This window comes from Neofelis nebulosa, chromosome 12, assembly GCF_028018385.1.
Source record: "Neofelis nebulosa isolate mNeoNeb1 chromosome 12, mNeoNeb1.pri, whole genome shotgun sequence".
Lineage (NCBI taxonomy): Eukaryota > Metazoa > Chordata > Mammalia > Carnivora > Felidae > Neofelis > Neofelis nebulosa.
The window spans coordinates 11,148,954-11,162,161 of NC_080793.1; the positions used below are offsets into that span (position 1 = coordinate 11,148,954).

Sequence of the window (13,208 nt, forward strand, 5' to 3'; positions counted from 1 at the left end):
ATTAACAGTGCTTAATTAGGAATGGTTATGAATATTTCCTTTGTGTTAGTCTCACTAGTCAGAGTCTGCTGTAGATGCTGTAATGAATCTGAAATTTCAGTGAGTTATATGACACATTCGTTCATGATATCCTTATATATAAGATAGAGAAATGCAAGCCAGACTAGAGTGTCTGGTCTAATCTAGAGGCAGAGCTAATTGAGCATCTATTTCCAGAATGCTAATGGTTAAGTCAGATTGGAGAAGGGTCTCTCACAGCTTACCAGAATGCCACCTTCTGTTTGTTTATTACTATATATTAAAAAATTTTTTTGAACATTTATTTATTTTAGAGAGACAGAGCATGAGTGAGAGAGGGGCAGAGAGAGAGAGGGAGACATAGAATCTGAAGCAGGCTCCCGGTTCTGAACTGTCAGCACAGAGCCTGACATGGGGCTTGAACTCACAAACTGTGAGATCATGACCTGAGCTGAAGTCAGATGCTTAACCAACTGAGCCACCCAGATGCCCCATTTATTATTATATATATATTTTTAAATTAAATTAAAATTTTTTTTAATTTACATCCACATTAGTTAGCATATAGTGCAACAGTGATTTCAGGAGTAGATTCCTTAGTGCCCCTTACCCATTCAGCCCATCCCCCCTCCCACAACCTCTCCCATAACCCTCAGTTTGTTCTCCATATTTATGAGTCTCTTCTGTTTTGTCCCCCTCCCTGTTTTTATATTATTTTTGTTTCCCTTCCCTTATGTTCATCTGTTTTGTCTCTTAAAGTCTTCATGTGAATGAAGTCATAGGATTTTTGTCTTTCTCTGACTAATTTCACTCAGCATAATACCCTCCGGTTCCATCCATGTATTTGCAAATGTCAACAAATCATTCTTTTTGATTGCTGAGTAATACTCCATTGTATATATATATATATACACCACATCTTCTTCATCCATTCATCCATCAGTGGACATTTGGGCTCTTTCCATACTTTGGCTATTGTTGATAGTGCTGCTATAAACATGGGGGTGCATGTGCCCCTTTGAAACAGCACACCTGTATCCTGTGGAGAAATGCCTAGTAGTGCAATTGCTGGGTCGGAGGGTAGTTCTATTTTTAGTTTTTTGAGGAGCCTCCATACTGCTTTCTGGAGTGGCTGCACCAGCTTGCATTCCCATATTCTTCTATTTTTAATGTATATTTATTTATTCTGAGAGAGAGAGAGAGAGAGAGAGAGAGAGAGAGAGAGAACGAGCACAGGGGAGGGGCAGATGGGGATGGAGAGAGAGAATCCCAAGTAGGCTCTGTGCTGTCAGCCCAGAGTCCGATGTGGGACTGGATCACACAAACCGTGAAATTATGATATGAGACGAGATCGAGAGTCAGAGGCTTAATGACTGAGCCATCCAGGTGCCCCCTCCCCTTTTAATGTTTATTTATTGGCCACATTAAAAAAATGTTTATTTTTGATAGAGCATGCAGTGGGGAGGGGCAGAGAGAGGGAGAAAGAGAATCCCAAACAGGTTCCACACTTTCAGCACAAAGCCCAATGCATGGCTTAAACTCATGAGTTGTGGGAGCATGACCTGAGCCAAAACCAAGAGTTAGACATGTAACCAACTGAGCCACCCAGGTGCCCCACCACATTTTGTTTAATATTGTCTTAAGGATGGAAATGCAAAGAATCTAATATCAAACCTGGAGAAAAGAAGGAGGTAGGAGAAATAACTAGTGCACTGGGTGACAGGGCTGGATTCCTAAAGATTTCAATAGGCCAGAATGACATACAGAATTTATTATATAGAGATAAAATTTATCAAGGACAAAGATAAAGTCCTACCTTTGGGTTCAGCATTCACCTTCCCAAGAATGGAATAAGAAAGACATGGGTTGGGATGCCTGGCTAACTCAGTTGGTAGAACATGCAACTCTTGATCTTTTGGTTGTAAGTTCAAGCCCCACATTGGGTGTAGAGACTACTTAAAAAATAAAAAGTCTTGGGGTGCTTGGGTGGCTCAGTCGGTTAAGCGGCCGACTTCGGCTCAGGTCACGATCTCGCGGTCCGTGATTTCGAGCCCCGCGTCGGGCTTTGTGCTGACCGCTCAGAGCCTGGAGCCTGTTTCGGATTCCGTGTCTCCCTCTCTCTCTGACCCTCCCCCGTTCATGCTCTGTCTCTCTCTGTCTCAAAAATAAATAAACGTTAAAAAAAAATAAAAATAAAAAATCTTAAGAAAGAAAGAAAGACCTGGGTTAATGGTATATGTGATAAATACTTTAAGCTTTAAACGTTTATGAATGAGATATGAATTAAGTGTAAGGGGGATTAGAAATAAAAGGTCTTGAATTCTGATTTCAGTTCTACTGTTGACTGGCTGTGTAACCAAGATTAAGGTTCTTTGCCTCTTTTAAGCTTCAGTTTGCCAGTTATTAAGTGTGTAGCATTTTTACAGTACTAGTAATTATAAAATACTATGTGTTTACTGGTACTGATAGCTGAAGAAACATAAAAGCAAAGCTAATTGAGTCTTATAGTAAGAAAAAAACCATTCAGTTCTGGATACTTGAAGAGATCTTGATACTATGTGATTTCATTAAGAATAAGAAATGGGAGAGGAAGGGGCGCCTGGGTGGCTCAGTCAGTTAAGCATCTGACTCTTGATTTTGGCTCAGGTCATGATCTCGTGGTTTGTGGGATCGAGCCTCCGCGTCAGGCTCTGCACTGACAGCATGGACCCTGCTTGGGATTCTCTCTCTCCTTTTCTCCATCTGTCTCAAAATAAACATTTAAAAAAGAAATGGAAGAAGAAGAAATTCACAGTTGGAAACCCCATTTAGCTTTAAATTTCTGAATGGTTGGTATATAAACTAGGTTAGGTTATGCATTTATTTTTTGCCCTTGAGCACATAATTCACGGCAGTAGGGAAAGCTTCAGGTTAACAGACTTTTGCTTAGGGTAAAAAGAAGCTTTTGAACCATTAAAACTGTGTAAAATGAAATGAATGGAATGAAGTACCTTATTGATTCCCTAAAGATGTGCAAGTAGAGTGTGGGGCAACCCCTTATTTTTGGAATGTTGTAGAGGGCATTCATGCCTCCAGTAAAGGTCTGCTCAAGGCAATTTCCAAGGCATTTTCTAGCTCTAAGATTCCAGGTTCTGTAATAGGAGAATAATGATTCCTCTCAGTTATTGTGATGAATAAGTAAGGCCACACATGTAAAAATCTTGAATGTTGCATGGGACACAATGAATACTCACTAAATGTTCTTTGTGATATCTATAAAAATGATCCTTGTCCTGGCCTGGTACAAGTGAAATAATAAACATAAAAATACCCTTCAACTCCATTATAAGAATAGGAGGTGCAGAAATCTGTATCTGGTATCTGGCAGGGCACAGTTGGGGCATTTTGCTTCAATGTGTTCATTTACACAGGTTTTGGCTTTTTAGCTTCCCCCCCCCCCCCAAGTGGCAAAGGGCCTGACTTATTTGCATATGGAATAGATAGATTTGCTTTGCTGTGGCCACAGAATGTGATGATTAGATTCTTAGACTTGGGGGTTCTAGCCCTAACTCCCATACTTGGTGACTGGGTGACCTCATAAGCTTCAGTTTCCTCTTCAGTAAAATAAGGTACTTTATATTTTATGATTCAGCACAATAACATGTTAAGTGCCTGACACAGGGCCTGGTACCCAAGTGGTCAGTTAACAATAATTTCTCCTGTTTCTGTGATCTTTTCCCACATGTTGTGAGGGGAGATTGTCAAATGCTTCCTTGAAGGGCTTCAGGGTTCGCTGGGAGAGAGCCTTTCTCCTGTACCTTTGAGAGGCTTCCTTCTGAATTAGTTCCTGGTCTGTGGCATAGACCAAGGCTGTTTTATAGAAACAGAACATGGCAGGAAGAATAGCTGTGGCCAGAGAGAGAAGCCGTCATAGGACTCGAAGGCAATCTAGTCTCTTTGTGCCCTCAGTGGAGAATTATTCCCACCTCGTCTTTGATCTCATTGTGGCCTTTTAAACTCTGATGAGAAGGACAAGAACAAGCAGTGTCACAAGATATAAGCAGATGCTTAACAGGTCTGTATTGGATTGTTGCTCAGTGGGTCCTTTGCTCTGGATCCAGATGCTGCACAGAGTACCATACGAATACTTTCTAAAGAGGCTACTGAACTCCAATTCTGATACTAGCAGATGAGGGTCGTCAACTCATAAATGGACAAGCTACTTAACTTTTTTTTGAGATCTCCATTCTCTCAATTACAAAAGGGTGATAGCACTTGTATCCACCTTTGGGATTATGAGAATTATGTGACACAGCACAAACCACAGTGCTTAGTTGTGGTCGGTGTTCAGTGAAATCATATCCGTGAAGAAAGGGATGGTATGGTTCTTCTAGAAATTGATTAATTATAACTCTTTTTGGGGCGCCTGGGTGGCGCAGTCGGTTAAGCGTCCGACTTCAGCCAGGTCACGATCTCGCGGCCCGTGAGTTCGAGCCCCGCGTCAGGCTCTGGGCTGATGGCTCGGAGCCTGGAGCCTGTTTCCGATTCTGTGTCTCCCTCTCTCTCTGCCCCTCCCCCGTTCATGCTCTGTCTCTCTCTGTCCCAAAAATAAATAAAAAACGTTGAAAAAAAAAAAATTAAAAAAAAAAAAAATTATAACTCTTTTTAAGTCTATTCTGATAGAGTTCTGGTTTATTTTTTTTTTAATTTTTTTTTAATGTTTATTTATTTTTGAGACAGAGAGAGACAGAGCATGAACAGCAGAGGGTCAGAGAGAGAGGGAGACACAGAATCGGAAGCAAGCTCCAGGCTCCGAGCTGTCAGCACAGAGCCCGATGCGGGGCTCGAACTCACAGACCGTGAGATCATGACCTGAGCCAAAGTCGGCCGCTTAACCCACTGAGCCACCCAGGCACCCCTGGTTTACATTTTAATGTGTGTTTATGTATGATATATATCATATATATGATAGAATGTGATATCATGCATATATAAATTTAATATTGAAGGTTTGAATTTAAAGTGAGAAAATTTAGGTCCTCTGTATCCAGTCATGGTTTTTTCACAGTATTCTATGTTCTGTTTCTAAGCCCTTTCAGCAACTCAAGCCCAGCACTCTAGGGAATCCCATCCCACACATACTACTATTGTCCTATCATTCATTTTGCCTTTTTGGCTTTTTCTGGTTTAGTTTTTAAATTTTCTGTTGTAACTTTACTCTAATGTTTACCTTGAATTTCTTTTGCATTTTTAAAAGAGGAAAAGATAGGGCGCCTGGGTGGCTCAGTCAATTTAGCATCCGACTTTAGCTCAGGTCATGATCTCACGGTTCGTGAGTTCGAGCCTTGCATCAGGCTCTGTGCTGACAGCTCAGAACCTGGAGCCTGCTTCAGATTCTGTGTGTCCCTCTCTCTCTCTCTGACCCACCCTACTGTGCTCTATCTCTCTGTATCTTAAAAATGAATAAACATTAAAAATTTAAAAAAAAAAAAAAAAAAGGAAAAGAAAAAGAATACTTATTACACCAGGGCCATTTTTATAGAACCATTTTAACCAAGTTTCTTTTAGCTGCATGTAACAAAAACCCATTTAAGTTAGCTTGACCAATTAAAAAGAAAACAAAGTAGTGTATTCCAAGACATGGGAATGTGAGTTTGTCATGGTATGTCAGTTTGCCCACAGTTAGGAAGTTCATCCAAGCCTTAGAAAAGCTTGGAAAGTTCTGTGGGACCCCTTGGTGGCTCAGTCGGTTAAGTGGCCAACTTTGGCTCAGGTCATGATCTCATGGTTCATGAGTTCAAGTCCCACATCAGGCTCTGTGCTGACAGCTCTGAGCCTGGAGTCTGCTTCGGATTCTGTTTCCCCATCTCTGTCCCTCCCCAGCTTGCACTCTGTCTCTGTCTCTCTCAAAAATAAATAAATGTTAAAGAAAAATGTGAAAAAAGAAAGGCTTAGAAAATTTTGTAATTACAAAATACAGAGTCCTCAAGAACCTAGGTGATTCTTCTTTCCATATCTGTCTTTCTCTATATCCCTAGCCATGTGGTCATGTATCTGATGGTTCTCTCTGCATACCTGCTATTTGCTGTGTTCTTTGGCAAGAGCCTTAATATATGTTTCCCTGTATGGAAAAAAATATTGTGTATTAGTTTCCTGTGCTGCTGTTAAAAATTACCACAAACTGGGTGGCTTGAAACAACGGAAACTTATTTTCTCACAGTTAGGGAATCAGAAGTCCAAAAATCATCAGTATCACTGGGTAGAAATGAAGGTGGGCAGAGCCACACTTACTCCAGAGGCTTTAGGGGAGAATTCATTTCTTGCCGCATCCAACTTGTAGTGGCAGCCATTCCTTGTGTCCACCTTCCACCTGTCTTCACATTGCCTTCTCCTCTGTGCACGTGTGCGTGCATGCGTGTGTGTGTCCTCTTCTGCTATATCAAATCCCCCTCTGTCTATATCAAATCTCCCTCTGTCTTTCTCTTTATAAAGACATGTGTGATTGCAAGTAGGACCCACCTATATAAGCCAGAATAATCTCCCAACCCAAGATCCTTATTTGATCACATCTGCAAAGCCCGCTTTTCCTTACAAGATAAGATTTACAGGTTTCAGGGATTAGGACCTGATATATTTGGGTGGCCATTATCCAGCCTACTACAAATAGGGATCATAAAGACATCTCTAAGCTGGCATGTAATAAAGTTGCCTAAATGCTAGTATCCTTTCTTCTTTACATCTCTCCTACACATACTGCCATTTAACATTCTTTAACATTGCTTTCAAATGCTTTTGTTTTCGGGAATGTTATCATCACATTAAGTGTGGGCCTGTTAGGATAATGATAATAAAAATAGTAGCTGTCATTTATTAAATGTCCATTGCAGCCCAGGCATCGTGCTGAGTATTTTATCTATGATATGTATGTACCATCATAACCCCCATTTTACAGATGAGAGAAACTAGATTCAGATAGATGAAATAACTTAATTTTCCCAAGTTCAGTCAGCTAGTAAGTGTCAGAACTTCAGTAAAATAAGGATCTCCAACTCTAAAGGCTGTGTTCTTAATCATTGTATCTTACCTGTTACTCAGCAGTGAGGTTCAAATCTCTTGGCCCCTGATCAAAACCTTTTTTTGGAGGTTTCTTGCACGTGCTAGCAAGATCTGATATCACAGTTCACCAGAACACCTTTTTTTGTCATATGGCTGTTCTTTAGCAGTTGCTTGGTCCTGAGCAAGTGAATTTGAGGGAAGAGGAAGTTAGAGAGCTATATATCCAGCCTGAATTTCCTCTTCGACTAACTTGTTTGTTGCTAGGCAGTAAGTTCCTTGACTATCAGGAACATGATGATTTATTTCTGAATACCCAGTATGGAACACAGGGCCTGGACACAGAGTAGAGATTCTGCTAGAACGTAAGCTTCAGCAGGGACTTTTATTCACTGCTGTATCCATGCCTTACAATAGTGCCTAGACTAGAAGAGCTAGCTAGGCTAGCTAGCTAGGCTAGACTAGAAGAGCCTAATATCTGTTGAATGGATGGATGACTGGTTGGTTGGCTGGGCATGGTTAAAACTTCTTCACTGGTTAATAATTACAACTTTGCTTTAATGGATGTATGCCCTATGCTGGGCACTTACATACAGTATCAGTAATCCTTACCTTTCTGCAGAGTAGAAGTAATGGGCTGTGGCTGAGGAACGTTAGGGAGAGGGAGGAGTCGAAGATATCTCCCAAGTATCTGACCTGGATACTGGTCTAAGTCATGATGAAACCCAGGAGGAGGAGCATGAGCATGAGTTATTTTTTAGATGGGCTATATTTGTGTTATCTGCAGGTAGATGTAAGGATCTGTTCCTAAGATAAAGGCTCTAAAGATGCCCCCTGTTTGCCAGTCAGCCTGGAAAGAGTGATATTCTTGATCTGCCCAGAGCAGTGTTGCTTATTTTAGGACTGCAGGCTTAAAGCCATTATTTCCATGTGTTCTAACTTGCATCTGTTCAGTTTCTGTTCCAGATGATCGGGCTGAACAACGAACCTGTCTCATTTGTGGGGACCGTGCCACAGGATTGCACTATGGAATCATCTCCTGTGAGGGATGCAAAGGGTTTTTCAAGCGGAGCATTTGCAACAAGCGGGTGTATCGGTGCAGTCGTGACAAGAACTGTGTCATGTCTCGGAAGCAGAGGAACAGGTGCCAGTACTGCCGCCTGCTCAAATGCCTCCAGATGGGGATGAATCGGAAGGGTGAGTGGTGCTTGTGGCTCTACTACCCACCCTTCAGCCATCACTGTATCTTAGTGTTAGCTATTAAGCCTTGGTGTTATTTATTTCCCAAGCCTGCACTGTGTGCCAGGTGTTGTACTATGTACTCATAACCCAAAAACGAATCTGGTGTAGCGCCTGCCTACAGGGATTTCCCAGATTCGGTGGGGAGAAAGACTGGTGAGATGTTACAGATTCTGTGAGAATGAATTCACAGGCTGCATTTGGCAAGACCCCAATTAACAATCAAGTCCTAACTGGGATTCATATACTCCACTAGTTCTTCTTTCAGAGCATAACAGGAAGTAGGAATTTGGGATGAAAAAGTAGGAAGGCAGTATGTCACCTGCATGTGGTGTCATTTTGTTTGCTAGAATCATGGTGTACTCAGAGGTTAGGCATGCCCAGAAATCTGCATCCAGGTTTGTGAAGAATGTGGGATTTTGGGGGAAGCTTTCTGAGAGCCATTGGCCTGAGATTACATGAATAAACCAATTTTCTAAGAGGATTAATCCAAGGGGCAGGCTTTAAAGAATGGATTGGTGTGGGGGAAAGCAGAAAGGCTGCCTAGAAAATTTTTAGAGTCTGGAGAAAGGTGTGAAGAATCTGAAGGAGGGGCAGAAAAAGTAATGTTACAGATGGGGAGACGTGGGAGAAGCTTACCTGATAAGAGTTGATAACATACTGGATATTGGGCAGCACCAGAAGTTGAACTTGAAGATTTGGATTAATAGTAACAGCCTTACCAGGAAAAAAAAGTCAGGCTAAAAAGCAGCGTGGGGCGTTGACCTTGGCAGTGCATTGTTTGAGGTACCTGTGAAAGACACATACGATGTCCACCAAGGAATGTGGATATGTAGGAACTGAAGTGAAAAGTCCTGCCTTTAAGCAGAAGTTTGTGGAACTGTTTGCAATCAGGTGGTAAAATTTTGTTGGTGGGTAAAAACCACCCAAGGAAAGAACTCGGATACAGAAGAGGAGAGGGCCAGTGTCAGAAACTTTAGGAGCGTTCTCATGGAGGGTGGACAATATAGTATAGTACAGTTCAGTAGAAAGCATAGAGGCAGGGGTTGGTGACAGATCAGTTCTGTGACCTTGGGCAGTTTGCTTTATGTCTGATGGTCAGTTATCTTACCTTTAAAATCATGTGATAGTGAGTACTTAACCTTTTGGGAATTCTCTAGAGGATTAAATATGACAACGTATATAAAATACTCAGCGAGGTACTAGGGGTTCATAATAGTGTGTTGGGGCGGGAGTTAGATTTAGTGAACTGTTCAAATTGGTTTTGTCTCATTAATAAGTGCAGACAACCAGATATACTTAACACTGGTTTTTATTTTTGTTTTTTTAAATTATATGTGGGATAAGAAGAATCCTTTAAAAGCTTGCCTATCATGAAGAAAGGTAAGAAAGTTCTAAAAAAGGGCATTTAGATAAATTTAGGTCATTTATAATTTACTTATAATACTAATATTTATCAGATACTATGTATATCAGAAACTCTTCAGCACTTTCTATGCATTGTCTCATTGAATATGCACAAACCTATTATTAAATATTACCCTCGGTTTATAGATGCAGCTGGGAGAGGTAAAATACCTTACCAGTAGATAAGTTAGTGGTGATTATGTGGATAATAATTACTAAGTTGTAATTCATTATTAATCAGGCAGGGCTCGTACCTAACCGTATAGACAACGTGCTGCTTTACAGCGTCTACCATATGGGCATAGCTACTCGCATGTTGGAATGCCCTGTGTTTACTGCATGATAAACACCTGTAATACAGCATTTAAATGGTTACCAACTTTGTCTGCTATGTGTCTAATCTCCTTTTCTGTCCAGAATTTACTTCCTGTGCCTCAAGCATGCTTTGTATTATCCTGCCTGTGCTCAGGTTCTTTCCTTTAGCTAGCAGTCCTCTCCCTTCCACACTGGCCGTTTCCTCTTACAGAAATGTTTCCCAGCCACCACTGCCAAACAAGTAACGTCTTGAAGAGAGAGCCTGTGAGCATCTCCCCACTTTGATCTGATTTGGTGTTGGTCTCCAGTTTTCTCATCTCCCTTTTTTGTCCTCACTGTATTTTCTCAAAGCATATTTATGGTTGGCTTCTTGACTGTTCTCTCTGATGATTCATCCTGCTTATTTAGTTGGAATATGAGACTCTGGACCTTCTAACCAAACTCTCCTGTTTTAGGGGAAGAAGCTTAACTTCATAACTCCTATAACCATAGCCAGAAGATGACACAAGGAGTACTGAGGGGTGGGAACTGCCTTCCTTTGTCCCTTTGCATGCATTGCTGGATGGTTTAGTTGCCTTGTGAAGCTGCTTCTCAGAGAGAAACGCTGCCACCTCCTGGTTGGTGCTAAGAAAGCAGCATTTACATTGCAGTTGCCTTTGGAATGTTTTTGGTTGATGGAACTGTTACGTGGAACTGTGGTGTTAGCCATATAATTTTATGCATTTGTCAAAATGTAGAAATATACATCACTAAACAAGTGAATTTTATTGTATATAAATTTGTTTAAAAGCAACAAGTTTATGGGGGGAAAGATAGAATGTACACTGTGATGAATGAGTCTAACTGGTATTACAGATAAATCACATGGGGAAATGGGGAAGAAAGGAGCTGACCTTGGAAAATAGTGTTTCGACTATATACCATAAGGCTGAAGACAAAAAGAATTGTATACAAACAAAGCTCTCTAGTTTATAAATTTGTTTCTTTCAAGGTTATGGGTTAGGAAGTCTGTCACTACTTTATTTGTATACTGGAGTTGAACAAGCAGGTAAATATATCGTTGATAATGAGAGTCCATTTTCTCACATCAGAGAAAGAAGTTATAAATCAGGAAAGAGGAAGGCAAGAATGAAGCACCAATTTGGTGCAAGATTGGAAGTATCAATATGAACTCATGTTCAGAAAAAATTTTTAGAAGAACCAGATCTTGGTCTCCAAATATCAATAAAAGGAACCAGACTCTTTGAAGGAATGGGTTATTCTAGGGCTGTGGCAGGGGAAATATAAGACAAGCCTGGAGCATCTGTGGTGCCAGAAAGTTAGAATGTGCTAGCTAGCTAGCTAGCTAGCTATCTTAATGTTTTTATTTCTGAAGGAGAGAGAGAGAGCGTGAGCAGGGGTGGGGCAGAGAGAGAGGGAGACACAGAATCTGAAGCAGGCTCCAGGCTCTGAGCTGTCAGCATAGAGCCCAATGTGGGGCTCGAACTCACAGACCGTGAGATCATGACCTGAGCCTAAGTCAGATCCTTAACCAACTGAGCCACCCAGGCGCGCCAGAATGTGCTATATTTTAAAAAGGAAGGGGCAAGGAGGAAGCGTTATCGAAAGGTCAAAGAAGCTAACCTGAAAGCACTTCCAATAGCCAAAGTTAGAACAGCTTGAGCAACAAAATAACTATACATTAGTTTATAACTCAAAGAATAAAATATCCATGAGTTCCTACTGATAGAACTAACTGAATACAGGAATGACCATTCTTTCTTATAGAAGAATTCTAATTAATAAATGTAGAAGGCATGAAGGAAATAGAAGATCACCATTAAAACACAACAGTAGGGGCGCCTGGGTGGCTCAGTGGGTTGACCGTCTGACTTCGGCTCAGGTCATGATCTCGCGGTCTGTGAGTTCAAGCCCCGTGTCAGGCTCTGTGCTGGCAGCTCAGAGCCTGGAGCCTGCTTCTGATTCTGTGTCTCCCTCTCTCTCTGCCCCTCCCCCACTCATGTTCTCTCTCAGAAATGAATAAACATTAAAGAAAATTTTTCTTAAACACAACAGTAATAATTGCTGCAGGCAGGATCCATTTATGGATGCTAAAATAGAGAGAGCATAGTTTTAAATAGAAACAGAGTATTTGCATAGCCCCAGAATATTTAGTAATTACAAAGGGGAAAGTAATAAGTTTCAGTAGAGAATTCTGACAGATACCATTTTAGCCAAGCAAGGTCAGTATCACCAGTATATTTACACATATACCCCCCTGATATTCTACAGTAGGGGCACAGATACACATATATACACCCAGGGATGGATCATTCCCAATCTACTTATGGGAAAACAGGGCAACCCAAATTGAAAGACATTCTTCAAAATACCTGACATACAGAATACTCTCCAAAAGTATCATTGTCACAAAAGACAAGGCAAGACTAAGAATGATTGGAGGAAACTACGGAGATATGACAACTGTATGCAGTATGGGATCCTAGATTGGATTCTGGAACAGAAGGGAACATGATTGGGGAAATCTGAATAAAGTTTATATTTTGGTCAGTCATACTATGCCAAAGTTAATTTCTTAGTTTTGATGAATAGTCTGTGGTTTGTAAGATGTTAACAGACAGGGAAGCTGGGTATAGAGTATATAGGGTTTCTATGTACTAGTTTTTTTGCAACTCTTTTGTTAAGTCTAAACTTACTTCAAAATTTGAAAACTTAAGTGTTCAAAAAAACTCAACCGCCATGTATGAGCCAGCCCTCTCTTGTCCCCTGTCTCTAAACATAGATATCTCTTCATATATGGAATTTGACTGGTCAGGAAATTAATTAGCAAAGCAGTGAGGGAAATTTAAAGTAAGGATAGTGAGTGGAGGCTGGGCCCCATCTGTCCCTCTTCACTACCCAGCCCATTACCTCCCAAGCATTACCTCCTCACCCATCTTGCAGCCTTCAGGATAAATTCTGGCTTTTCAGAGTGATTTTCAAAGCCCCTCTGACTCTAGCATCAGCCACTTCCTCCCTTCCCTTCTCCCTCTGCTGCTCCCCACACAATTCACATTCCCCATGTAGTTTCATCGTCCCTAGAATGGTTTATCCCCATCTCCTCACCTGGTTATATATACTTTTCTTTGGAGGCTAAGCTTTTGTTTGTAACATCCTCTAAGCAGCTTTCTCTGATACCACCTCTCACCGGAAAGATG

General features: G+C 41.1%; 1 protein-coding gene across 4 annotated transcripts in view; it reads left to right on the forward strand.

Moving 5' to 3' along the window:
- NR6A1 (nuclear receptor subfamily 6 group A member 1) overlaps window positions 1–13,208 on the forward strand; it is a 234,421-nt gene that overhangs the window by 188,538 nt on the left and 32,675 nt on the right. For all 4 annotated transcript variants that reach the window (XM_058694158.1, XM_058694161.1, XM_058694159.1 and 1 more), the window contains one exon: window positions 8,005–8,247. In XM_058694158.1, the coding sequence (XP_058550141.1) occupies window positions 8,005–8,247 (243 nt within the window). The remainder of the gene's footprint in view (window positions 1–8,004; window positions 8,248–13,208) is intronic.